Source organism: Didymella exigua (assembly GCF_010094145.1).
Source record: "Didymella exigua CBS 183.55 unplaced genomic scaffold M421scaffold_19, whole genome shotgun sequence".
NCBI classification, from domain to species: Eukaryota; Fungi; Ascomycota; class Dothideomycetes; order Pleosporales; family Didymellaceae; genus Didymella; species Didymella exigua.
The window spans coordinates 442,187-464,427 of NW_022984793.1; the positions used below are offsets into that span (position 1 = coordinate 442,187).

Sequence of the window (22,241 nt, forward strand, 5' to 3'; positions counted from 1 at the left end):
AGCTCCCTGCTGATTCAAAACCCTCGGATTTTTGTCGATCTGTCTATTCTTCGCCCTCGTTGAACTCGCCTGAAAGCGCACCGTGGTATCGCGTTCTTTGTGATGACGGACGATGAAGATCGCGTTGTGCGCCCGCATTCAGTTAGCGCGATGCGCCACTTCAATGTCGAACCTCGAGCCATCCAGCCCTCATCTCTTATTAAGCCTCGACACTTAAATCTCCGTCCAACGCCCTCGATAATCCCCTCCGGAACCTCGCTGCCCGAAAACCATCAGAATCGACAAGGGAGCTTTTGAAGTAGTACCCGGCCGTTGTGAGCGTACATGAATTCAGAAACGTCACAGAGTATACTCATCGAGAGAAGATATCTTATTGTCACTAGGTTCTGCTCTTCTCAGGAAATTGTGCCTTGATTCGTTATTGTCTGTCGTGTATCGTTGCTATTCTGGAGCATCTGTGAGATATGTACCAGATCCCAGAGCTCTCGGAGGCTGAGGCATATGATCTGTGCCTCATGTTGGCCTAAGTTGTATCATTCTAGCCCCCTTGTTATCAACAACGCATCTCTTGCGTGTACCCGTGCTCCAGCATCCTACAACATGCCTGCGAGGAATCCAACACCAGCACCAATGCTGACGACGACCCAGCCAACACCCATGGCGCCAGACGACATCTCCATCCTTCCAGCAGATCCTGTCATGTTCATGCCTGCCATCGCCGTACCGGTAGCGGTAGCCATGCTCATGCCGCTCTTGACCTTTCCGGTGGACATGGACATGGACATGCCCATGGACATGCCACTCATGCCAGCAGCCATAGAAGAGCCGCTAGCTGCAGCTGCGGCGGCTGTGGCCTCGTTATCCCACATCATTGTGATGACCTTGGCGCCTGATGCAGTGGAAGTTGCTGACGGCATCGATGTCATGCCAGACTGCGCGAGAGCCAGGGGAGCGGACGCCAGGACGGCAGCGGCGAAGATCTTGGAGTGCATATTGACTTGTGGTGTGATGGGTGTATTGATTAAGACAACGTATTACAATCGTGAAAGTTCGTAAAAAGTATTGCGAGTCCGGCTCGAGAACGTAATTAGCAGGTGCCTGGGGTATCGAAGGGAAGTTGGATGATGTATTGAACCGCAAAAGGCAGCCCTTCTGCACTTAAATCAGCATCTCAGTCGTGCGACACGCGATGCGCTGACCCGTGACTTTCCAGTCGCAGGTCTTGTTCCGCCAATGCGTCGGGAGGTTAGAGTTCCAGTGCGGCATGATATTGTGCTTGAACAGTCCAGCCACTGCCACAAAGCGGTGCTGTAACGGCAAAATAGATGCCGCAAACACTGTGGAGATATTGTTCGATGATTGTTGCGAGAACGTTTCGTCTAGGGTTTCAGCAAGGATGGTGTCAAGGATTGGCGCTAGATTGGAGGTGGGAAGGCGCATCCCGGCGAAACATTGGCGTTGTGCTTGTTCACACCTCAGGCTTCATCATCATTCTACCCTCATCACTCACGCGTGCAGATCCATCAAGCACGCCGTGTTGGCATTTGAACTGCATTGAATTACTGTGAAGTGTAAGGACGAGTAGTCCCAATATGCTGACAGGACATTTTGGGGGCAATGAGGCCACGCGCCTAACACAAATCAGATCCACTGCTGTTGGCGGATCGTTTGCTCATCGACAGCCCAGTGGCCCTCTAAAACCCAGCCTGTAGACCGCCATCTGCACTTGACCTCTCAAGCAGGTGCAGGAGCCGCGACGTCCCCGATCTTAGTCGCCCTCCAGCAGCTGCTCGAGCAGCTCGTCAGACGCCCAAACGCGCTGCGTCCTCACACGCTCGATATGCGCCATGTGCTCAGGACTCTCAGTCCAATCCAAAACCGCTGGAAACTCTCGCGCAAACAACACACGCTGCTCAAACGCCCACCTCAGGTTCTCCGCCCAGCCACTGGCATCCCATGGATGTGGTAGCTCGATCTGCTCGAGGCGGCGGTACGGCGGCGTACGGCGAGGGCCTCCGAAGGCGTACGCGCTGTAAGCATCTGTTTCGCCAGTAGGCCCTTCAGCCTGGAATATTCGCACAACAGTCAATGAGGTGGGGGTGCTTGTAATGCCCGGTGGCGACGGTAGCGGTGCATACTCAGCCTTGCCCACTGATCAGCATGGCTGCACATCTTGGATCAGCTCGTGACTGCCATTGTACTTACTAGTCCTCGTCGGTACGCCGTACCATTGCTCTCATCAAGCCGGCGCCCGCTCATTTCCCCCACATCGACTGCGCTCTCCGTTGTCTTCTTCGCGGTCTCTTTCGCAGCCATGCGCTGCATTAATGAGCCCGGCCCTGGCGAAACAGTTCGTGGTCTTCTTCCTGCGGTCGGCCTTCTTCTCGGGTCGCTGACCCGTCGTCTTGTCTGTTTCAACTTGGCGAGCAGTTCCACACCTGCAGACGGCGGCGCTGGCCTCGGTGTGGGCGGCGGCGCCTTTCTATTCTCCCATCGCCTAAACACCGCACCATCAACATTTGGCTCTCGTACCTCAGTCGGCCCTCCGAGCAGCTCCAGCAGCTCTTCGTAGTCCTTGGGATATTCCCAGCCATCTTCAGAATTCTGCACGCAGTACTGTACCATCCGGGTCAGGTCAAGTGCGTCGTCGCCTTCTGGCATCGTTCGAACATTCTCAGCAAGGCCTCTGAATGAAACATTCCCTACTGGCACACCAAGCGCGGCCACTCGGAGCTCCCCCACGTCCAGTCGATTCGCGTCCCACGAAGCTTTTCGACTCTCATGCCAGAGATCGTGTTTCGTGATAGTCCAATCGATGTAACCCGCCCTATCCATTGTCTTGTACATGGCTTCTCCGCAGCAATTGGCGCTCCAGTCAGCCTCGAAGTCGCGAAAGGTGTTGATAATGGCGTGTATGGCTTTGCGCGTGCCGCCGTTCGAGATCATCCGGTAAATGACGTCAACGCAGTTGATGCTGTTCGGAAAGAAGGCAAGGATCTCGGCAATGGTCATGTTGGCTTTTTCGGGGAACGGTATCGTATTCGAAGGCGCAGTGTCGCCAAAAGTGGGTTTTGCTGTATACGTCTTGCGCTTCACTTCTGCCATTTCGGCCAGTGCTATCGTCAAAAGAGACGGGTAAGAAAGGCCGCATCAACAAGGAAGTTTCGGGTGAGCTCGAGTTTGCTGGACCACTTGCAGTGAAAGACAGCACACTGCTTTCTAGCCATGTTTGCTTCGCCCGCTGACTCTGAGGGAATTTTCAGGCGCAAGCTAGCTGCTACGTCCTGCCACTACGTCTTGTTGTGGCTATGACCACAAAGGCTGGCTTTGGCCGTCCGTGCGGGGCGAGCTCCCTCTATCGACCTGCTCCTTGCACCAGCCTCTGCTTCCCACCCTGTTCAACTCCTTTTCTGCGTTCCGTTCAGATCTGCAGCATCGCGTTTTGTCAGTCTTGAGCTCGGCCACGGCTATCGATCTTTTGGTGTTTGGATCTTGGAGTGAACTGAATCTTCCTAGGTAGGATTGGTCCTTCACACTCTTTCTCTTCACCGCAAATTGTGCGCCTGTTGCTTTCACGTCGCGTATACTGATGCGATGAAAGGCAGACAGGCAGGATGACTGCGATCGCGAGGAACAACGCATTCGGAGCAGGCAGTCCCAGTTGGAATCTGTCGTTTCCAGACGGCAATCTCACAGCGGCCGAGATTCTTGCCTACCTCCCACATTGGCTCAAATCAGTGGATGTTATTCTCAGGCTCGTCAACCATGGCGGCAGATCTGTTACAATCACCCACTTGCTCAACAAGTACAGAAAGATGCCCACTGGTGGCTTCCAGCCAAACTCCACCACAGTCATGATGCAGTACGCTATGCGTCGTGCTCGCAATGAGGCCTGGGCAATTGGAACGCGAGGTAACTTTAACAACGACCGTGACTACGACGAAAACAGTGTGTACGTGGGCGACTTCAGGCCACCGCGCTTGACTCACCCCAAGAGCGCGTCCACCAAGCAGAAAGCGAAGAAGGAGCTTCTAGCTCGCAACTGCGCAGCTAATCCGATCCCGTTCAAGGATCTCGCCCTTCACGTCAAGGAGCATCCTTCTGGCGACGATGCACTTGACCTGACTCGCTGTGTCCGCTACGCTCTCAAGCACCCGAAAGAGAAGTGGCTATTCCCTACCGACTTTGTAGAGTTGGTGCAGCACATTGGCGGCCCACTTATCGTCACTCACTCTCACTTCGACAGGCAGCTCTTCGGGCGTTACGATCACCTCTACGGCCAACACGATCCTTCACGTCCACCTGCCAACTGGAATAGGACAAGGGGAAAGCGCAAGCAAAACACTGACGAGACCGAGACCAAGACCAACAGGGCCAGCAACGACGAGCTCGGTATCGCCAGTGAGAGTGACATCGAGATAGAGGGCAAGAACAACGGCAAGAAGGCTATCACGAGCAACCCCAAGCCGAGGAGGCGAGTTGTGCGTCGAGCTCAAGGCAGCGCAATGGCAGCCACTACGCAGGTCGACGGTAGCCACGATGATGGTGGTATGAGGAGGAGCGGCCGCCGTGTTAAGAAGGCACCCGTCTATACCGACAAAGACGGGGATGCCACAGTAAGTCTTGATACGCCATTATTTGGTACAACGCGCTAATGCTGTTGCCCCAGGACATCGAATCATTCGAGGCTGACTACACCACACCCCACAAGAAGCGCAGAGTAGCTCGCATCTTACGCACGCCCAAAGACGAGGAGAGCGACTTCGAGGCCAAGGAGGAGCTCGAATCTGAAGACGAGATCCTTCCCGCCCTCGATGAGGCCGACAAGGAGGACTTCGGCACCCCGACTGCTGCGCGCGGCAAGCGCCTCGCTTCTCGCAAAGCGCGCCAGACTATCCAAGAGCAGTCGCCCGCCGTCATCATGGAGCAGTTCCGCACAGCTCACACTGCCGCCAAGCCCACGCACAGAACCTTCATAGATCACGACCCTGATATGATGGTTGCAGCTCGTGCGTGGGAGACCCGCAAGCCGATGTTCGTCCCTCCTCCCTTACTCTCTGAGGATCGCCTGGTCATCGATGCGTTCACGCTGTGTCTTTACGCACAGGAGGGTTGTCGTAACGAGGATGAGATGTGGGCCTCTGCACTGTCGTTCTACCGCTTCGGCGGTCCACGCCGCCACGCCCCGTTCCGTGAGCTGTACCGGCTTACCGAGCCTTACGTGTGGGATACCAGTGACTGGGCAGAGAATGTTCGTTGGGCCAAGGAGCAGTACAAGCACTTCGGTGTCAAGACCTGGACCGAGTATGACTACCACCTCGAGTATATCCAGCAGGTGAGGATGCAGACGCTTTGGGTCAGCGAGGAGGTTGTCCACATGGGTATGTGGTAAAGCGCATGAGCCCGTGCGAGACTGCAGTAACTTGTGGTCGGGAGGCACTCAAGGTATTACGACACGCGAAGGAGGAAATACGGTTGTGGCGGTTTTTATGAGGATCTTATACAACGACATTTCGCTGCATGGCAATTTGCAGCCGGGACGCAATCGAGGCTTCATTTCTTGCACAGCAGGAATGAATGTGACGGTCTTCTTCTTGAGAGGTGTTATCGATGGTATTACGATGTGTACATAGTCCGGAGGCATACATTGTACAAAGCTTTTCGGTCCATTATCGTGACGTGTCTCTTTGAGTCGGGTACCCACATCTGTCTGAGTATAGAACTACCTACGAGGCGGCGCTGACACAGACTACCGTGCTGGATACAAAGAACTGGAAAGTCTGGGGTATTCTACGCTATACAATACTACGGGACAGAGTAGCCTAGCATGAAACAGCCAGTCAGGGAATTCGCTGCAGATCACGGGGATTGATATGCGTAGGAAGAGGGACCTCGGGCTGAAGTTGGCGCATCATCCAGGGATCCAAGGCGACCACAGAGCCGTCGAGAAAGGGCAGTTCCTCATGGTTCTGGTTATCTTGAAACGTGCCCGCGAACGTTGGTCTCTTGGGCGGAGGCATATCGCTCTGGCTGCCTTCGGCCTCATCTTCTCGTGGGTGCTTCCATCTCATGCAGGAAGCTTCCAGTACATCGCTCTGACTATTCTCAGTCGTGCTCGACAGGGAAAAGGAGGTTGCGTCTTCCCCAAAGAACTGATCACCTCCAGTCGAATTCCCCAAAAACATGGGAGCAGCTCCCTCCGAAAAGGGCTTACTACTTCCAGACGTGTCCAACGGGGAAGAAAAGTGTCCGGGTTCTTCGAAGAAGTGACCTTGATCTGAGTTGGATCCAAGGAGGTTGGAAGATCCTTTCTCCACGGTGATTCCGTACTGATCAAAGGACTGGCTTTGTTCTGGGGTGAGTTCGGAGAAATTGCCGGGTCTGACGGGCTCGGGAAGCTGCGTGAATCCAGCATTAGGTGCGACCAACGGTTCCCAGCTTTGTTGCTGAGGCGCATGATCCCAACTGAGTCCAGTCTCATCGTCTTCGTACATTACGTCCCCTTTCTCAGCCCTAGGCTTATTCTCAAGCTGAAACTCAGGCTCAGGCCGAACGCTCTGGCTATGTCCAGGCCTAGCTCGGTTGGCCCGGCGGCCTTCGCCGTTGTATTTCTGCCTGGTACCCGTAGGGGTGCCATCCGCCCACTCGTAGACAGTCTTAGTGTGCGCTTTGCACCTGGGGAACACCGGTGGACGACCAGCTCCCGTCTTGATCATGTCTCCCTTTAGGATATGTTAGCACTTCTCGAGGCAAATTGTGGTTTAAAAGGGGTACTTACGGGCATGATGCATCCTTCACGGGTGAGGCAGACACCGCTGCACTTGGAGTGGTTCTTTGGCATATTTACTGGTGTGGAAGTTCGAATAAATCTGATATACTTTGCAAGATGTCTCCATATGTGTGTATTTGTGATGAGGATGGCAGTAGAGACACGAGTGTCCTATCATATACTGTGCGCAACAATTCGTCCTACTCTGGACCACAGTCGGCTTTCCTTCCATACTAATACTGGCCTCACGATGTATGGTTCACGAGCTCTACCGCTAATAGTCTGAAAAGTCGTTCATCACGGACCTGATCTGTGAGGAGCTCCAGGGTCTCGCCTTAACATATGGCAGCCATTTGCATTCCATATTTTCCTATTTTAGCTCGATCAATTCGCTTGTCAGCGATCCAGAGTGCAAAAAAAACATTAGAAAGGGATACGAAATCTGGTTCGTCGACTTCTCCTGCGAAGAACCTCCGTGTATACTTCCGTCCTCGGTTTCAGGGACTGCAAAACTACGGTTGAACCAGCTGTGCTGACCTGACCGTAAACGATCCCCACACGTCAGATCCACCGAATCTGCAGTTAGAGCGATCAAACCTTCAGCCGTCAGGTAGAGCAGCGAATCATCCTGTGTCAATTCGCACTGACAGGTTCCAAGGGTTGTCACCAGATGTAACCAAAGTTGAGATCTAAATGCAGTTATCGTCCAGTCAGATAATTAATCATATCCACTGTGAATTTCAACAACTTCTCGCCAAGCCTCATGACATTGACACCAATGTATACGATGAAACTGAGTCTGACGTCCCCATTCGAGCAAAAGTGCGGCTGCCTGAGTGCCTCTCAACATGCAGTCGTTAGCTGGGGTTTCGACTTGCTTACATAAAGATACCTCGATAACTTTGGACGCTGTAATGGTTTTTTGATTCACGCTATCTCAGCTTCCAGTAATTCCCTGCCACCTCTGATATCCATTAGAGTAATTTTCCAGGTTGCTATTCAAGCGCTGCATGTGTGAGCTACTCAGTCCCTCAAATCATTGTGCTGAGTCTTCCCAAGTGCCTATCCAAGACCTTGAACTGTTATGAGCTCGGCCTCAAGTTTATCAATGTGCCCTCATTCTATCTCGTGACGCGCACGGCCAGTGGAGCTTCGTATAACGTCAGTCGACCCTCAGCATACTTCAGAGTGTGAGCAGCCTACCCCCGCTGTGCAGTCCTACCGCCTACGCATCGATGCAGAGCTGCTCGTATGCTTGCGCTACTCCACCCTCTTCTCAATCTCCTGTTTTGCCTTCTGCACAACGTAGTTCAGATCCCCCATCTCCCAAAAATTCTCCCAATTACGTTTCGCATACTGTATCGCAAGACCCTGATCACTAGTCGGTTCTGCCGGTATGGATTGATTCGCGAGTAAACCAGTGAGGTATGGGCTCGGGCGCTCGCGTCCAGCAAGCGGAAAGTACTGCAAACACTCGTTATAGTTGTGGTAGATCGCACTCGTGTCTTTCTTCAGCTCTGCTCGTCTTTTGGCATGTGTCTCACGCTCCTGCCATCGTTCTTTGTCTAGGCGCACGCGTTCGGCTATCTCGTTACGGTATATGGCTTCGGCGCGATCAGATGCTGCTGATCTGATCTGGGGCTGTGGTGCGATCAAAAATGGCTTAGTAGTAGAGGACTGTGTAGGGAGGGCGTGTGTGTCAGGTGTACTTCGTTGTGAAGGCAGATAATGATTCGCGACCTGAGGTTGAGGAATGGGTGCTGTGCGTGCTTGCTGAGCGAACTGCAGCGTAGTATCCTTGAAGCCTAGGGCTATCGAATTTTGTAGTTGCAGATGAGATATAGCCAAAGTCTCGAACGGAAGACTTGGGACTTTGGACACTTGCTCGGGGGTTTGCTGTGGCGTCAGTAGCTGTTCCGGGTATGCAGTGGCCGTGCGCAAGAATTGATAGAGATGTTGTTGCCGTTGTTGTAATTGACCTGAATGTTGAACCAAGAGGTTCTGCTGTTGCATTTGTGGATCATACTGCGCTGGGCGATCACCATGCAACTGCTGCTGGTACCGCTGGTCCACATTTAGCTGGTGTTGCCGAAGTCTTTGAGCGTATTGCTGTTGCGCTTGCTCTCGTGCGTAATGCTGCAATTTTCGCTGGTGGTGATCCTTCTGCGCGAGACTCGGGTCGAGCTTCACGTTCAGGGACGGATTGTGAACGTTGCTGGATAGCGCGTTGATGACAGAATCGTAGCTTGTGGTTTGCGGCGGCGCAAACAGCATGGCCTGGTTATGCATCGAAGAGCTTGCGTTGAAATCAGAAGGTGCCATGAGCGATTCTGGTGCGTGAGAGGACGCTGGCTGTAAAGGGAAGTCGTTGAGCGGGGTGAGCTTGTCCGCGTTATATGCAATCGTGTCGCTCATCGCACACAAATGTGCAAATTTCATGGTATAAGTAGACGCTGGTCTCGGTCGATGTCCGTGGTTCGATCTCGTTGCAGTATCTGGGTGAGTGGGGCGGGTTTGGCTAAAGGCAGGGTGGTAGTATCGCCAGCTAGGCATCCTAGCCTGCGGAGAGTAGGTGAAGTTAGCCTCCATGGCAGCCACCCTTGACGGTGAATAAAGAATGCTGAATCAATGCAACTGATGGGAATACAAACAATACAGAAAAGCTCATGGGTGTTCTTTGTCCAGTTCTGGGGGAACAAGCACAGCACTGCTTTTGACAATTTGTTTGCTACGGCCCTACCCGCGATTCCCAAGCTTGGAAGGCGCGAATCAGACACTACATTTAAGATTAGGTGCAAGGGGAGCTTTGTATTATGTCAATCTTATTGGTTATATCTATGGGCTTTGAGGTGTTGGAATCCAACAAACTTTTCTGCCTTCTTGCATCTCGATATCGTGTCTCGTTCTTCAGCACTCGTTACCCAACCTAAGTTGTATCCATTGCAATGATCAAACACGTTTCGTAGCTACCCTTATTTTTCTGTATGCATATGCAGCGAAGATTCTGCGCTCTCTTTCTTTCTGTCAGAGCTCAGCCTCATAGCTTTTGCGAGCTCAGGCCCCCTTCTCATCGTGGTCCTCGTGCTGAGTGTTGCCGGCAGTGAAGTTGATCAGACCAGCCGTGCGTCCGAGGAACGATGAACGCTGGGCGAGCGGGGAAGGGCTACCGTGAGCCTCGTCGTCACTCCATTCACCGTCGGTCTCGTCGTCGTCCTTAGCGGCCTGCAGAGTCCTTGGAGGAGCGACCGTATCCGAAAGGGCTGGTGAGGCTGGATGTTGGGGAACCTTACCATTCTGTAGGTCCATGGCCAACTGGAAAACGCTCGACATGGTGTAAGCAACATTTTTCTCGATACAGTACTTGACGCACTCGGCAAAGATACCACCCTCTTGTCCACTGGGATGCTTCTTGAGTTTGACGCCCAGAGCGCGGACGAAGTAGTCGACGGTAACGTTCTCATCGGCGCGAATGAGATCCGTTGCCTTGGCGTCTTCTGCATCTGCAAAGACAGCACGGTGTTCATCTTCCCACTCGGCGCCGTACAGCTTCCTTCCCAGCTTTATGGCGGTCGTACACTTTACAGAGCACGTATTGCGCAGGTAAGGTGGATCGACCTCGCGGTATTCGTTCAAGCACTGGACGATCGAAGCCGGTCCCCAGCCGCGCGAGTACAGCCGGAGGGAGACGCTGGGCTTCGATAGCGAATTGAAGAAGTAGACGATCACCTCGGTATCGGTAAGCGGTACCATAGGAAGCTGAACGTGTGCGGGTGGTATGGATTTGTTGAGGTTGTGGATCTCGCGCTTGTTGATGGATGTGGTTGTCTTCTTGTAAGAGTCTGGGGGGCCAATTCTACCTGGAGTGTATGGTGTACGCGGAGTGTTAGGGAAGGAAGGCACCAGAGTTGGCGGGGGTGCTGTATGAAATGCCTGTATAGTGTCAATCAAGTTCAGCGCGAGGTTAGAGGGGTCACTGACTGAAAGCATCGGGGTGGGTATACCCATGCCAGGCGCAGCTGGAGGCACGCCCTCAGGAATCTGGAGCTGAAGCTTCTTACGTGACTTCGTACGTCCTGGATTGCCAGAGTCTTCTGCGGTGAATGCCACTGCAACAGGGCGCTTCGCGGAAGCTCTCGTGGCTTGCTTCCGGGTCACCTTGGAGGGAAGTGCCTTGGTACTGCGAGGATCGAGGAGCCCGCTAGCGTTCATTGGGGCGGCAAAAGGTGCACCAATGTTGGAGTTTGGTAAAGTGTGGAACGGCGCGTTGTTTTCCTCAAGCTGCCCGACGCGTGTCTCCAAGATGTTCACCCTCGTGATTAACTGCGAGTTCAGGTCGAAGAGCCTGCTCACGACGTCCTTCTGCACATGCACTATGCAATGTCAGCAAGGCAGATGAAATTGAAATCCAGGTACCAACCTTCACGGTGGAGCTCCTGGACCTCCTCCAGAGGCAGTGTCACCATCTGGGGCATCTGATCTACTTGCTGTCAGCTACCTGTCTGTCGTTGAGTCTGCACTTTGCGCAGACTTTGATGCAATAAATACCTTGAATACCTGTGTAGGTGCCCAGACCGTTGAAGTCCATGCCACCGCCTCCGCCGAACCCATCGCCGCTGCCGAAACCGAAGCTGTCCATGCTTGCGGCTCGCTGGACTGTTTTCGTATGCGTTGGAACTGTGCAGTGATTTACCAAAAACTGATTGGAACGCGGTGTGAAGTAGTTGGCCAAGAAGTTGTGATGGGGGTAGGTGAAAATTGCGGTTTGTTTTGATGCCGAGACCGGACGAGACGAAAGAGACAATGCCACTGGCGGAGCCTGAGTACCAAAGCGCCCCCCAACAAGCGTGTTACCTCGTGGCAGAAGGTCTGGATCTGCAGCCGGCGTGGGCACGGCGAAAACACTGTTCTCGATGTTGTTGGGCTCGCTCTTGACCTTCGCTAGAGCAGATTGATCTTGCGTGTGTTTATACGCATCCTGGTAGGCTCTCAAAGGCAGAGGTCGCGGTGTATACTTGGTCGGAGGGCGTGGAGCATCACCATCTCTCTTGCGGTCAGCTGGTGGGGCTGCGAATAGCGTTGCTATCGCTCCTCTTGGCTTCGAAGACGTGGTCGAGAGCGACTGCTCCGGGCTTGTCTCGCTCTTAATCTTGAGCTTTGGCATCGTTGTCTCCAGCAGCTTGTATGGTACAATAGTGGAGGGGGATGTAGAAGAAAGCGCCTTCTTCAGAGAAGACTTCTGAGCAGACATGGCCGTCTGTGCTCTTCGCCATGGCAACATCGGGCGGTGAGGTGAAGATACGCACTGGGCGATGCAACATTACAAGGGTACAAACAGACTCGCAGGCAACTGGCATTCGCCTCGAGTGGTCTGGATGAGACTGAGGGCACAGATGCAAGTGCAAGTGCAGATACAATTGCAGATGCAATGGAGAGATCCCTAGAGCCACCCCTTCGCTTCAAATGCGGTGCAAGGAAGCTACAGCGGGTTGAGACCATATGCACTGCAGGGATAGAAGAAAGACGTGACAAGATCAGAGAGCAACCGACGGAAATGTATCAACCCAGTAAAGGAGACGCCGTCGCCACTACTAGGGCTGGAGGTCTCATCGTCACTTACAGATGAGAGCCCGGGCCTTGAAAGCATATCCAAAGAAGCCAGGCTCACCTCTCAGATCCGGTGGAATGATAACTCGGCTTTAGTGCAAGTTGCCTGCCAACGGGTGACGCCTCCACAGGCAGACCCTCCTCAGGTCGGCCTGCAGAGAAATCCTTGAGTCTCACCCAACCGCGATCGAGATTTCTCACGGCCACATCGACGACATCACTCATACTGGCTCCGTCGAAGGTAAGCGAGCTCTTTCCTCGCCCAAATGGCAATCTCTGCTATGAGTAGCGTGCCGATACCCAGATCCAACAAAGTTTTTGTCTCGTCAATCTTCTCCATTTGGAGCAGAACGCCAAGCCCGCGCACCAAAGCGTCCGTCACAAGAGCTCGAATCTCGTCAGAAGAGGTTGAGGGTGCAGTAAGTCGTTTACTCAGCTGGCGTCGATAAGAGTACTTACTGTCAGGCTCGATGTTTGTCGCACTACGTTGGGTGGTAAGATGTGCAAACATTCGGTCCTTCGCCCAGGCGCATTGCTGGAGCGCATCGGGCTCCAGGTTCCTAATACCGGTGATGACCTCGGGTCCAACGCCAGAATTCACAGGACTTGCGAGAATGGCTTCTGCAAAGATGTCGCTGAAGGTCTCGCCAGGATATGGGATGCAGGCCAACCTTTCGGAGCTCGTTCATGCCTCTCATGGGTGTCTCATTGGTAACATGTCGCTGAACGTAGCCACTACTGCTGAGGTGACCGAGATGTACAAAAGAAGCAGGCAGCCCCAGTGAACGTCTATGGGTCGCAAGACCGACCACGAACGCGTTGCCCGCAGCCTAGTTCGCTTTACTGCGGTTACCCGTAACGGATGCGACGCTCGATGTCACGATAAAGAAGTCTAAGCTCTCGTCTTCCAGCTCTTCGTGTAGGACAAGGCTGCCGTTCGCCTCGACTTTGGTCATAGCTTTGATGTTCTCGAATGCCATGTTGCGGAAGGTAGCATCGCGCAAGACAGAGCAAAGTACATCACACCTCCATTCGGTGGCAATCTTAGGTAGTCAGAAAGATGGTCTTCCCATAGCGATGCCAAGATTCTGCGGACTGAAAGCTCCCTTTGCGCCTAACCCGTGGGGCCGGGCCTCTGTATGATCAGGATGCCGACTTGCCACGACAATGTATTTGGCGCCACTTTCGATCACCCATTCACAGATGACACGAGCGATGTCGCTGCTACCGACGATGAGATAGGTCCTCCCCGAACTCAATTTTTCGTCCTTCGTCGCCGGTAGTATCGTCACTGGTAGTGTCTTATTGGTGGTCCAGTCGATCAGGGTACAGAGACTATGACCGGCACGGCCTACAGCTTCTTGCGGTCCCATGACTGCGGCGGGACCGTTTGTATCCATCACGGTCGGCCTCATGGAGTCATGGTGTTCGGATATATTCCCGCTGTGATGTGACACTGTCCCAGTCTTCGACCAGAGGCATGACCAGTGGGTTTCTTCTCAAAGAACGCCTCATTGCCTCGCGTCTTGACTCCACTGCGTCGAAGTACGGAGCATATGCACTCAGCACCTCTTCGTCCGCTCGCGTTAACACACTCGCAAGGAAGGTAGCACCGCTGGGGACGATCTGTCTGACATTCAGATATAGGCTGTTGCGGTGCACAAAGGTCGCTTGATCCGGCTCGAATATTGCTTAGCTGGTCATGAAAACCACCTTCTTCCCATGTTTCGTGGCTCTGTTCTGAAGTACGTTCAACGTAAACAATATAACCACCAGGTCGGATCTGTGAACGTACATGCTACAGTACCCTTCGGACATCGCTGGTGGCACGTAACACGTTCGACGCGACGACGACATCGAATGACTCCTGACAGATGCCTGGTGCTGAAAGCTCTTCCTCCATATCGAGCGTTCTGAAGCTGACTGTGCCCTCGGAACGTCTTATACTCTCCTTGGCAGGACCAAAATGCGGAAGAGACATCAGTAAATTGTATGTCGATCATAATGATGGCTCGATCATCAGAGATGTATCAAGCAGTAGTGGCCGCCATCACAACGTATGCTTCTCCGAGGAGGACAGCAACACCAATGAGTTGATGTTTAAACAGCCAAGGTATGTCTTGCGGATCGAGGAATGAGCGCCACTTCGATTGGTGGCAACGTCGATTGGTATGGGCTTTGCAAGAAGCGGTTCTCCAACCAATACTCAGCTTCGTGTCATCAGGCGTAGGTAGGCATATCCTTCAGCTGCCTCGGCAAGGCAGCATGGTTCAATAACGCCGCATCGATTTTGGCGAATTCGACAGCATCCTTGCCAGACCCTTGCCAGATCCAGCCCAGTGCATCCGCGAACGAGTCAATGGCGCTAGCACCACGTCGGAGGAAGGCAGTGTGGGTCACATTGGTCGCGATGCTGTCGCCCAAGATTTGGCGCACTGCTTTCTCAAGCGTGAAGTGAGGCCCGATTTTGAGAATCAAATCCAAAATTCCCTTCTGAGAGACGGTGGTCTGTACAGCAGACGTAAATTGCACAGGTGCAAGTAGATTTCGGATCCAGTATGTAGGTCCCAACCGGTCGGCAGACTCGACGCGCTAGCCGGGAAAGACGCTTGAGTACCACGATGGGCAGTGTGCTTTCAGCTCGAGACTCGTCATCTGCAGACGTCTCAACGATCGCAAAAAGGAAGCAGCGCAAGGGCGCATGTACTCCGAGTGGTACGCCATGTCGACTTACAGCCGTTTTGCAAGAGTCCTGTCACCTTCGAGCTCGGCTGCCGCGCGAGTGACGCGTGTGACATCTCCGGAGATTGTCATTTGTTCGGGTCTGTTGAATGCTGCACAGGTGAGGTGGCATTTGTATCGCGGCAGGCAGCAAAAGTTCCGTGCTCGCTCCGCTAATAAAACAGTAGCGCATATGGCTCCTGACGCGCCGGTCTTGCTGCCGGCTTCTCGACAGTGCAACCCCTGGTAATATTCGATGCGGATGGCGTCGTTAGCATTGAGTAAACCCGTTGCATGGGCAGCCGCGATCTCGCCAGAGGAGTGTCCGACAACTGTATGAAACTGGAGACCAGCGACAGCAATGAGATCCACCAACAATACCTGTATCGCCATCATGAGAGGTTAAACAAGCATCGCTTTGTCTATACAAGAACTCTCACCATCAAGTAGAAGCTCTTCTCCGAGCTTCCAGTTCGCCTGTCAGTCAGGGGAAGGGAAGCAAGAGCTTGGTCTAGCCTCTCAACGATCGCGCACGCGTGCGGCGACCTTTCGATCAACTCCTTTCCCATGGTCGCCCATTGCGCCTCCTATTCTATGGATATGTCCATCATCCGAGGGATATGTTTCGACTGCGGGATTGCGTGCACGAATGAGCCAGAGGCTTGCTCGCAGTCCACCGTTAATAGCGCCCGTTAAAGGCCAGCTCCGGAATCATCGACACTAGACGCCGCGAGTGCACGGCGGTGGTCAAATTGAGACCGCTTACATTGGAGCGCCCACGCTAGATCCTGAAAAAGAATTTCGGGCTTGGCCAGACGTAGGTCAAGTAGTTCTGAAGAGTTGCTGCGAGCGCCCGCTCAGAGCGTCTCGAGAATAAGAAGGGGGTAAGCAATGGCACACCAGCTGTGTGTAGTGATGATGAGCTAGCGAATTTGCTGTTCAGTGGCTGGCTGTAGCTCTCAATGATGTGTACGTTGGACCCGCCAACCCTGCCTGTCTGTCAGCGAAAATGGACAAGGTCGGTTCATATGTGCTGCATACCGAAGCTGTTGATAGACGCGCAACGAGGACATCCCTTGGTTAGCGTCGGCCATCGGCTTGGAGATGTGAGCAAGCGGAGATGTCTGGTATGAATCTGTCCTTGAGTGTTCATGCGATAGAAGAGCAAGCTGGGAGGGGTTGTTGCGGGCCGTACTGCGAGTGCGGCTCGAAGCAGACCTGCAAGCCCTGCCGTCTCCTCAGCGTGTCCAATGCAGTCCTGATCGAGCCAATGTATAAGCTCTCGCTCCTGTTGTACGCTCGCCCTGGAGGGAAGAACACCGCTTCTACAGCTGAAGCTTCGATTGGATGTCCTACGAAAATGCCAGTACCTGTGTGTTCCAGTGGTGTTGAGCACTGCAGATTAAAGACTAACCATGTGCTTCAAAGAAAGAAGGCCGTGAGTATGCCTGAGCGGTTCAGTCCAGCATGGGCATAGGTCTCGCGTATCAACTTGGCTTGTGCCTCTGCGCTCGGCATCGCGATTCCCTTGGTCCTCCCGTCTCGATCTGTGCCGATCTCACGGATGATGCATTCAATAGAATCGCCATCCCTGAATGCGGAGCCGAGAGGTATGAGGCAGATCACGTCTGTACGCTTCACCCGCCCGTAGCCGTCTGCAGCTTCGTCAAACACTTGCTGCGCATGGCAAGCGAGACATGCTCTGGGGAAGGGATCAACATACCTACGTCCACCTGCGCTAATCATCCCCATTCGGCTCAAAGCCTTGAGTAATTGGGTGTGAGGATATCGAGCCTGGAAATGAGGCCTCGAAGTAAGCCGAGGGAAGTGTACTCAAAAGCTGACAATCCGTGGCTCAGCGGTGGTAGTGCTATCAGGCTCAAAGCTTCTTCAGGGGAGAACATATGCTCAGTGTTTGTGATTGATTTTTCGCTGACGTAGATTTAGACCTGTGAGGCTCGTGAATTATGCGATGGCCACGCCCACCTGGTGCGGCACATCACCGACTGCTTGAGCATGATGTAGCGCTCGATGCGATGCCGCCGTCTCGACAATTTAGCATTGCACGTGTCTTCCAATGAGCCTCTGGAAGCGGTCCGTCCCACTGGTCAATCGCTCGCCGCTTTCATGAGGACCAAATAACGCTGATTCGTGACGCATTTGCAGTAGGCCACGAGCACATGGCGCCGACTATCGGCATACGCAAGCATTTGAGCGTTAGCTACTCATAGAATGCTGTAGAGTGTGCGGCCAGCTGCGGTTGCCGTTGTCGAATTCCATCGCGTGAGTGATGATGTGAGGACGTCTGACGTCGACGCGTAGCTCTAAGGGCATTGGCGCTAGTCCATATCTGACCATCGCAACTCCCCCCACGAATCGATCATACACTCTCTCCTTCAGTCTTCACAGTACATTCTCTGCAATCCCTCCCTTGAAATCGCTCAAGCAGGTCTCATATCACGGTCGAACAACGATCATGCGCCTCCTCCAGCATGCCGTCCACCCGTCCTCGCGCCTCAATGTGCCGAGGCTAAACTCCGTGTATCGATAGGGTGACGCAGCTCAAGCACGACATCCCACTCATTGGCATGTCCGTCTCTGTTGCTTGCTAAACAAAAAATACTCGATTCGATCCAACGCCATCCGCAGGCAGAGCAAGCGTCCTCTCCGCCAGCTCGTTGCAGCGCATCCCACGATCCTACCATGCCCACGAACATCCTCATAGTGGGCGCTGGCGCAATCGGCGCCTTCTATGCCTCGCGCCTCGCCGTCGTCCCCGGGCTCTCCGTCTCAGTAATCTGCCGCTCAAACTACAAAGCCGTAAAAGCACACGGCTTCAAGGTGACGTCCCCGCAATACGGCGACTACACCTTCACTCCGGCCGCCACTTTCGCCAACCCGGACGAAGCACGCGCAAGCCAAACACACTGGGACTACATCGTCGTCTCGACCAAAGCGCTGCCCGACGTCAGCGACGACTCTGAAATCCTCGAAGGCCTGGTCAGCGCCAACACGGCAATCGTCCTGATCCAAAATGGCCTGGGCGTCGAAGCGCCCTACGCAACGCGCTTCCCGCACGCCGTCATCTGCTCCGCCGTCACAATCGCCACCTGCGCGCAGCCGTCGCACGGACATATCAAGCACAACCGCTGGACTCGGATCAACAGCGGCCCGTACCTGCCGCACCTGGACACGGGGGCGCCGCGAGCCAGCGACGCAACCGCCGTGGATCGCAACAGCGCCTTCATCGCCGCGCTGGTGCAGGGCGGCATCAAGGACGCCAGCGCGTACACGTACGCGAAGCTGCAACTGGTGCGGTGGCACAAGATCGCGATTAACGCCTCGTTCAACCCGACGTCGGTGCTCACGCTGGGCAGCACGAACCAGGCGCTGACGAATGACGCGGAGACGCAGCGGCACATCAAGGGCGTGATGGAGGAGATTCTCGCGACGGCGCCGAAGCTGCTGGGCCAGCCGATGCCGGCCGAGTTTGCGACGCCGGACGCCATCATACGCAGCACGCAGCGCAACACGAGCGGCAGCAAGCCCAGCATGGCCATGGACTGGGAGCAGGGGAAGCGCATGGAGATTGAGGTCATTCTGGGGAATCCGATTCGGATTGCGCGGGCGCGCGGGCTGGAAATGCCGCGGCTGCAGACGCTGTACGCGCTGGTGCGCATGGCGCAGGAGGTGCGGGAGAAGAGCGGGGCGAAGCTGTGATGTGCTGGGGGGACATGTCTTAGGGTGTAGACACGTCTAATTCTTCATTCTATGCCAAATGGGTATCATGCTCATCACCGCTCATCCTCATCCTAATCCCATCCTAACTGAAATGATCCCCGTGATCACTCTCACCAATCCGATGCCCCGCAACCCTACCCTGCGCCAATCTCCATCGCCACCTCCGCTCCTCCTCCCTCCTCTCCCTCTCCTCCCTCGCCCTCTTCTTCCGCTCATACACAGCGCGAACAGTCCTCTTCGTCCTCTCAGCACCCTCTTTATAATTTGCGCTTGCGAGATCAACAACGCCATCGATCTGCTCCGGGGTGTAGACAAAGTTCCAGGTGGACATGAAGTCGCTGGCACGGGGGTCGACGCCGGGCACGCGCGGGTTGGCGAGGAGCGGGAAGTAGACGACGGCGATGCCAGAGTGCGGGTGCATCAGCTCCCAGTCTTGCTCGACCTGCTTGCTGGCCGGGGGCTCGCCGGTGCTGACGCGCTCCTCGGTCGTGCCGACCCAGATGTTGCAGTAGCCGAGGTCTTTGTGTTTTGTGCTGTTGGCGGCGTCGGCGTGCTGCGCTTCGTGCACTTTCTGCGTCGCTTGCGAGTCGCTGGTTGCTTGGGCGGAGGCGAGGTCGTGCTGGATCTCGTCGATGGATTCGTTTTCCGGGGGCCAGCCGGCACCGACGGGCCAGCCCTTTATGCCGCGCTGGCGGGCGTAGCCGTCGGCGACTTTGAGCCAGTTGTCTGTGCGGACGTCTGCGGAGGCGTCGAAGGCGACGAGGATGTCGACGTCGCGGCCTGGGCGGAGGAGCGGGTAGATTGGCAGGTTGTTGCTCATGCCGGCGTCCATGAACTGGAAGTTTTGGTGGGTGAAGATGCTCTCCGGACAGGTTGGGGGCAGCAGATGGCGCATGCCGCGGGCGAAGTTGGGCATGGAGGCTGGATCGATGGGGTGAACTTTGACGAGGTCCGAGTCGCGCTCGGAGATCATGGCGTCGATGGCTGCGAAGCCCGCGAGCCCGCGCAGGAAGGGCCCGACCTCTTTGTAGTAGTGCGAGAGGGTCGCGCAGAAGGCGGAGCCCCAGATGCCCATGAGCATGGGGACGCGCACTTCGGGGAGCGCGAGCCCGTTCTCGCGCCACACGGTGCGGCCGTTCTCGAAGGTGCGGCCCATAGCCCAGGTGGGGATACCGGCGGAGAGCTCCTCACACCAGAGCTCGTAGGGCGTGAACTCAAACCACTGGAACCAGGCCTCCCTCCGCGCCCGCGCCTCGGCTGCGATAGGGTCCTGTGTGTCCATCTGCGCGGCGAGGGGTATCTCGTGCCGCACGGCCGTGTAGATGGGCAGCGGCTGCGAGCCGTCGTCGGTGAAGCGGCGCTGGTTCGACAGCTTGAAGTCAGCCTCGCTGACCGACAGCTCGCCCTTGGGCACGAGCAGCCGGGCGGCGAGCAGCGCGCCGTACACGTCGACGATGCCGAAGTCGGCGTCGGGCACGCCCTTGGCCTTCTCGACCAGCCCCGCGAGCAGGTGCTTGTTGGTCGGGGCGCTGACGAGCAGCTCGAGCGCGTCGGGCGGGAAGGCCATGTGCACACCGAGACGGCTCTTCAGGTGGCGGATCAGCTTGGCGTGGCTGCGCTGGGTGAGGTCTGAGTAGTAGAGCGTCTGAAGCCAGCAGCTGCCGCTGACGCCCGCCGTGTAGGTGACGCAGTCGAACAGGCCGTGTTCTTTGGCCGACAGGTACGACGAGGTGCCAGCGACCAGCGCGCGCAGACCGCCGCCGGAGCCGCACATGGCGATGACCGGCACGTCGTCGGGGTGCAGCTGCGCCTCGGGCAGGTCGAGGTAGCGTGCGAGCGCGGCGCGGGTGAAGTGCGCCCGCTTCGCGCGGAAGGCCAGCTCATCCTCGCACAGCTGGTCGGACACGCGCACCGAGGCGTCCCAGGTGATCTCGGGGTTCGTCTCCGGGTCGTTTGCTTCGTGCCAGATCTCCTCGGCCAGCGAGCCCGGGGCCGTGGACAGCTCGTTCTGCAGCTTTTTGAAGAAGCCTGGCAGCACCTTGACCCAGTGTGGGATGACGTAGTCGAGGATCGAGTCGCCAATGTGCGTCGCCGACGACGAGGGGCTCGCCAGGCCCGCCGTCATGGCCTGCCACGCCGACTTGACGCGGCCAGCCTTGTCCTCCTGTCCGCTGTATCCCTTTGCGACGCGCGTCTGGGGCGGCGCCTCCTGCTCGCCCGATCTGACTTCGGCGTCGGCGTCGTCCTGGCCGTTCTTCACGGCGGCATTGGACGTGTTGCGCGTCTGCGCGCGCAACCATGCCGACGATGCATCGAGCTGGATGGGGCGGGCGTGGTAGGCGGACAGCCAGTAGCCGGCGCCGACGGTCGCGAGGAGGAGCGGCGGGCCATAGCGAAGGCCGTAGGTAGCGGCGCTGGGTCTGGCGGCGGTGCGGGCCTTCGTGTGCAGTCTGAGGCGGTCAGCGCATGCTCTGCTCACCGCGCCGTGGCGATCACTCACTTGCGCCGCGTCCCCCGCAGCCAGAGTTGGCCGAGGTCGCGCGCACTGCCAAAGCGCGCCATGGGGTGGGAGTAGGTTCAAACAAGCGTCGGTGTGATGAGGTGCGAGGATGTCGCCTGCAATATCCAATATCCAATGCCCAATGCCCAATGCCCAATTCCCAATGCCCGGTGGCGTCCCAGCTATGCGCTCAGCATGACGGGGCAACAATCCGGGCTGGCTGCTGAGTCGTCCAACATTTCGGCAGGTTTGCAGGCAGACAGATCCTGACTGCCCGCCTACGTCAACCGCCAAGACCGCCACATACAGGCATACGCTCGGATTTCGCCGACGACATCGTCAACCGTCGCAACGGTTATGGCGAAACGACTCCGGGCATGTGTCTGGAGTCACGCACCTACTGCAGGTACCGCGCACATCTCCGCCGCGAGTGCGGCTTGACAATGCTTGTCTCATGGATCGTCACCCTTCCCCCGGTGCCGTCATCCGTAGCGCCAAAGCACCACGACCCCGCACTACTCGTCGTCAACCATGCATGCTTTCGCAATATCCTGCACAGCTACTCGGACGGCAGGGTCGTTCATGATCAATCTTTGTGATATCTGCAACCATCTTGGAGCTTCATGCAGGCAACAAGACCAGACTCGAGAGATCAACCCCGCATCGAGCCTCAAGTAGTGCTTTTGATGTAGCTCCAACGGCTGTGCCATCAATTGACAACAATTCTTCGAACGTGCTTTCTTGTTGCTTCACTAGGCCTCCATCTCCGTTCGTTTGACTTTGTTTCTCTCATTTTGTCGTCTCGCCTTCTCCCTCTCACCGTGGCTGCACTCTTTGGTGTCCTGCTCCCTGATCTGACTTTACTTCGCAGCACTTGATGCACTCACTTCACCGCACTTGATGCAC

The 22,241-nt window shown here is 55.6% G+C and overlaps 11 protein-coding genes across 11 annotated transcripts; 2 read left to right on the plus strand and 9 right to left on the minus strand.

Annotated features, from left to right (window-relative positions):
* Positions 1–386: 386 nt before the first annotated feature.
* On the minus strand, positions 387–1,376 carry M421DRAFT_422260 (uncharacterized protein). Its single transcript, XM_033593107.1, has one exon. The coding sequence runs from the start codon at positions 990–992 to the stop codon at positions 594–596; it is 399 nt and encodes a 132-aa protein (XP_033447272.1). The 5' UTR covers positions 993–1,376; the 3' UTR covers positions 387–593.
* Positions 1,377–1,768: 392 nt separating this feature from the next.
* On the minus strand, positions 1,769–3,105 carry M421DRAFT_93591 (uncharacterized protein; the record flags this gene model as incomplete). The annotated part of the gene is made up of 2 exons (XM_033598124.1): positions 1,769–2,143; positions 2,206–3,105. The coding sequence occupies 2 exons, from the start codon at positions 3,103–3,105 to the stop codon at positions 1,769–1,771; spliced, it is 1,275 nt and encodes a 424-aa protein (XP_033447273.1).
* A 509-nt stretch (positions 3,106–3,614) lies between these two features.
* M421DRAFT_93592 (uncharacterized protein) lies at positions 3,615–5,392 on the plus strand (the record flags this gene model as incomplete). Its single annotated transcript, XM_033598125.1, has 2 exons — positions 3,615–4,616; positions 4,670–5,392. 2 exons carry the CDS (start codon positions 3,615–3,617, stop codon positions 5,390–5,392), a joined length of 1,725 nt encoding a protein of 574 aa, XP_033447274.1.
* A 448-nt stretch (positions 5,393–5,840) lies between these two features.
* M421DRAFT_6581 (uncharacterized protein) lies at positions 5,841–6,841 on the minus strand (the record flags this gene model as incomplete). The annotated part of the gene is made up of 2 exons (XM_033596268.1): positions 5,841–6,722; positions 6,779–6,841. The coding sequence occupies 2 exons, from the start codon at positions 6,839–6,841 to the stop codon at positions 5,841–5,843; spliced, it is 945 nt and encodes a 314-aa protein (XP_033447275.1).
* Positions 6,842–8,029: 1,188 nt separating this feature from the next.
* Positions 8,030–9,184, minus strand: M421DRAFT_6582 (uncharacterized protein; the record flags this gene model as incomplete). Its single annotated transcript, XM_033596269.1, has 1 exon — positions 8,030–9,184. One exon carries the CDS (start codon positions 9,182–9,184, stop codon positions 8,030–8,032), a length of 1,155 nt encoding a protein of 384 aa, XP_033447276.1.
* A 639-nt stretch (positions 9,185–9,823) lies between these two features.
* Positions 9,824–12,017, minus strand: M421DRAFT_93595 (uncharacterized protein; the record flags this gene model as incomplete). The annotated part of the gene is made up of 3 exons (XM_033598126.1): positions 9,824–11,139; positions 11,187–11,246; positions 11,315–12,017. The coding sequence occupies 3 exons, from the start codon at positions 12,015–12,017 to the stop codon at positions 9,824–9,826; spliced, it is 2,079 nt and encodes a 692-aa protein (XP_033447277.1).
* A 573-nt stretch (positions 12,018–12,590) lies between these two features.
* Positions 12,591–13,353, minus strand: M421DRAFT_6584 (uncharacterized protein; the record flags this gene model as incomplete). The annotated part of the gene is made up of 2 exons (XM_033596271.1): positions 12,591–12,994; positions 13,218–13,353. The coding sequence occupies 2 exons, from the start codon at positions 13,351–13,353 to the stop codon at positions 12,591–12,593; spliced, it is 540 nt and encodes a 179-aa protein (XP_033447278.1).
* A 72-nt stretch (positions 13,354–13,425) lies between these two features.
* On the minus strand, positions 13,426–13,773 carry M421DRAFT_93596 (uncharacterized protein; the record flags this gene model as incomplete). The annotated part of the gene is made up of 1 exon (XM_033598127.1): positions 13,426–13,773. The coding sequence occupies one exon, from the start codon at positions 13,771–13,773 to the stop codon at positions 13,426–13,428; it is 348 nt and encodes a 115-aa protein (XP_033447279.1).
* A 259-nt stretch (positions 13,774–14,032) lies between these two features.
* M421DRAFT_422264 (uncharacterized protein) lies at positions 14,033–14,491 on the minus strand. Its single transcript, XM_033593108.1, has 2 exons — positions 14,169–14,491; positions 14,033–14,113 (listed from the first exon to the last, which is right to left on the minus strand). Exon 1 carries the CDS (start codon positions 14,352–14,354, stop codon positions 14,172–14,174), a length of 183 nt encoding a protein of 60 aa, XP_033447280.1. The 5' UTR covers positions 14,355–14,491; the 3' UTR covers positions 14,033–14,113; positions 14,169–14,171.
* Positions 14,492–17,797: 3,306 nt separating this feature from the next.
* Positions 17,798–18,814, plus strand: M421DRAFT_66324 (2-dehydropantoate 2-reductase; the record flags this gene model as incomplete). The annotated part of the gene is made up of 1 exon (XM_033596310.1): positions 17,798–18,814. One exon carries the CDS (start codon positions 17,798–17,800, stop codon positions 18,812–18,814), a length of 1,017 nt encoding a protein of 338 aa, XP_033447281.1.
* A 51-nt stretch (positions 18,815–18,865) lies between these two features.
* On the minus strand, positions 18,866–21,397 carry M421DRAFT_394924 (cytosolic phospholipase A2 zeta; the record flags this gene model as incomplete). Its single annotated transcript, XM_033590078.1, has 2 exons — positions 18,866–21,255; positions 21,336–21,397. 2 exons carry the CDS (start codon positions 21,395–21,397, stop codon positions 18,918–18,920), a joined length of 2,400 nt encoding a protein of 799 aa, XP_033447282.1. The 3' UTR covers positions 18,866–18,917.
* Between the last annotated feature and the right edge of the window lie 844 nt (positions 21,398–22,241).

Bases quoted from the DNA above. Each gene is read 5' to 3' on its own strand.
- M421DRAFT_422264 (XM_033593108.1), bottom strand. From the start codon at position 14,354: ATGTCTCTTCCGCATTTTGGTCCTGCCAAGGAGAGTATAAGACGTTCC.
- M421DRAFT_422260 (XM_033593107.1), bottom strand. From the start codon at position 992: ATGCACTCCAAGATCTTCGCCGCTGCCGTCCTGGCGTCCGCTCCCCTG.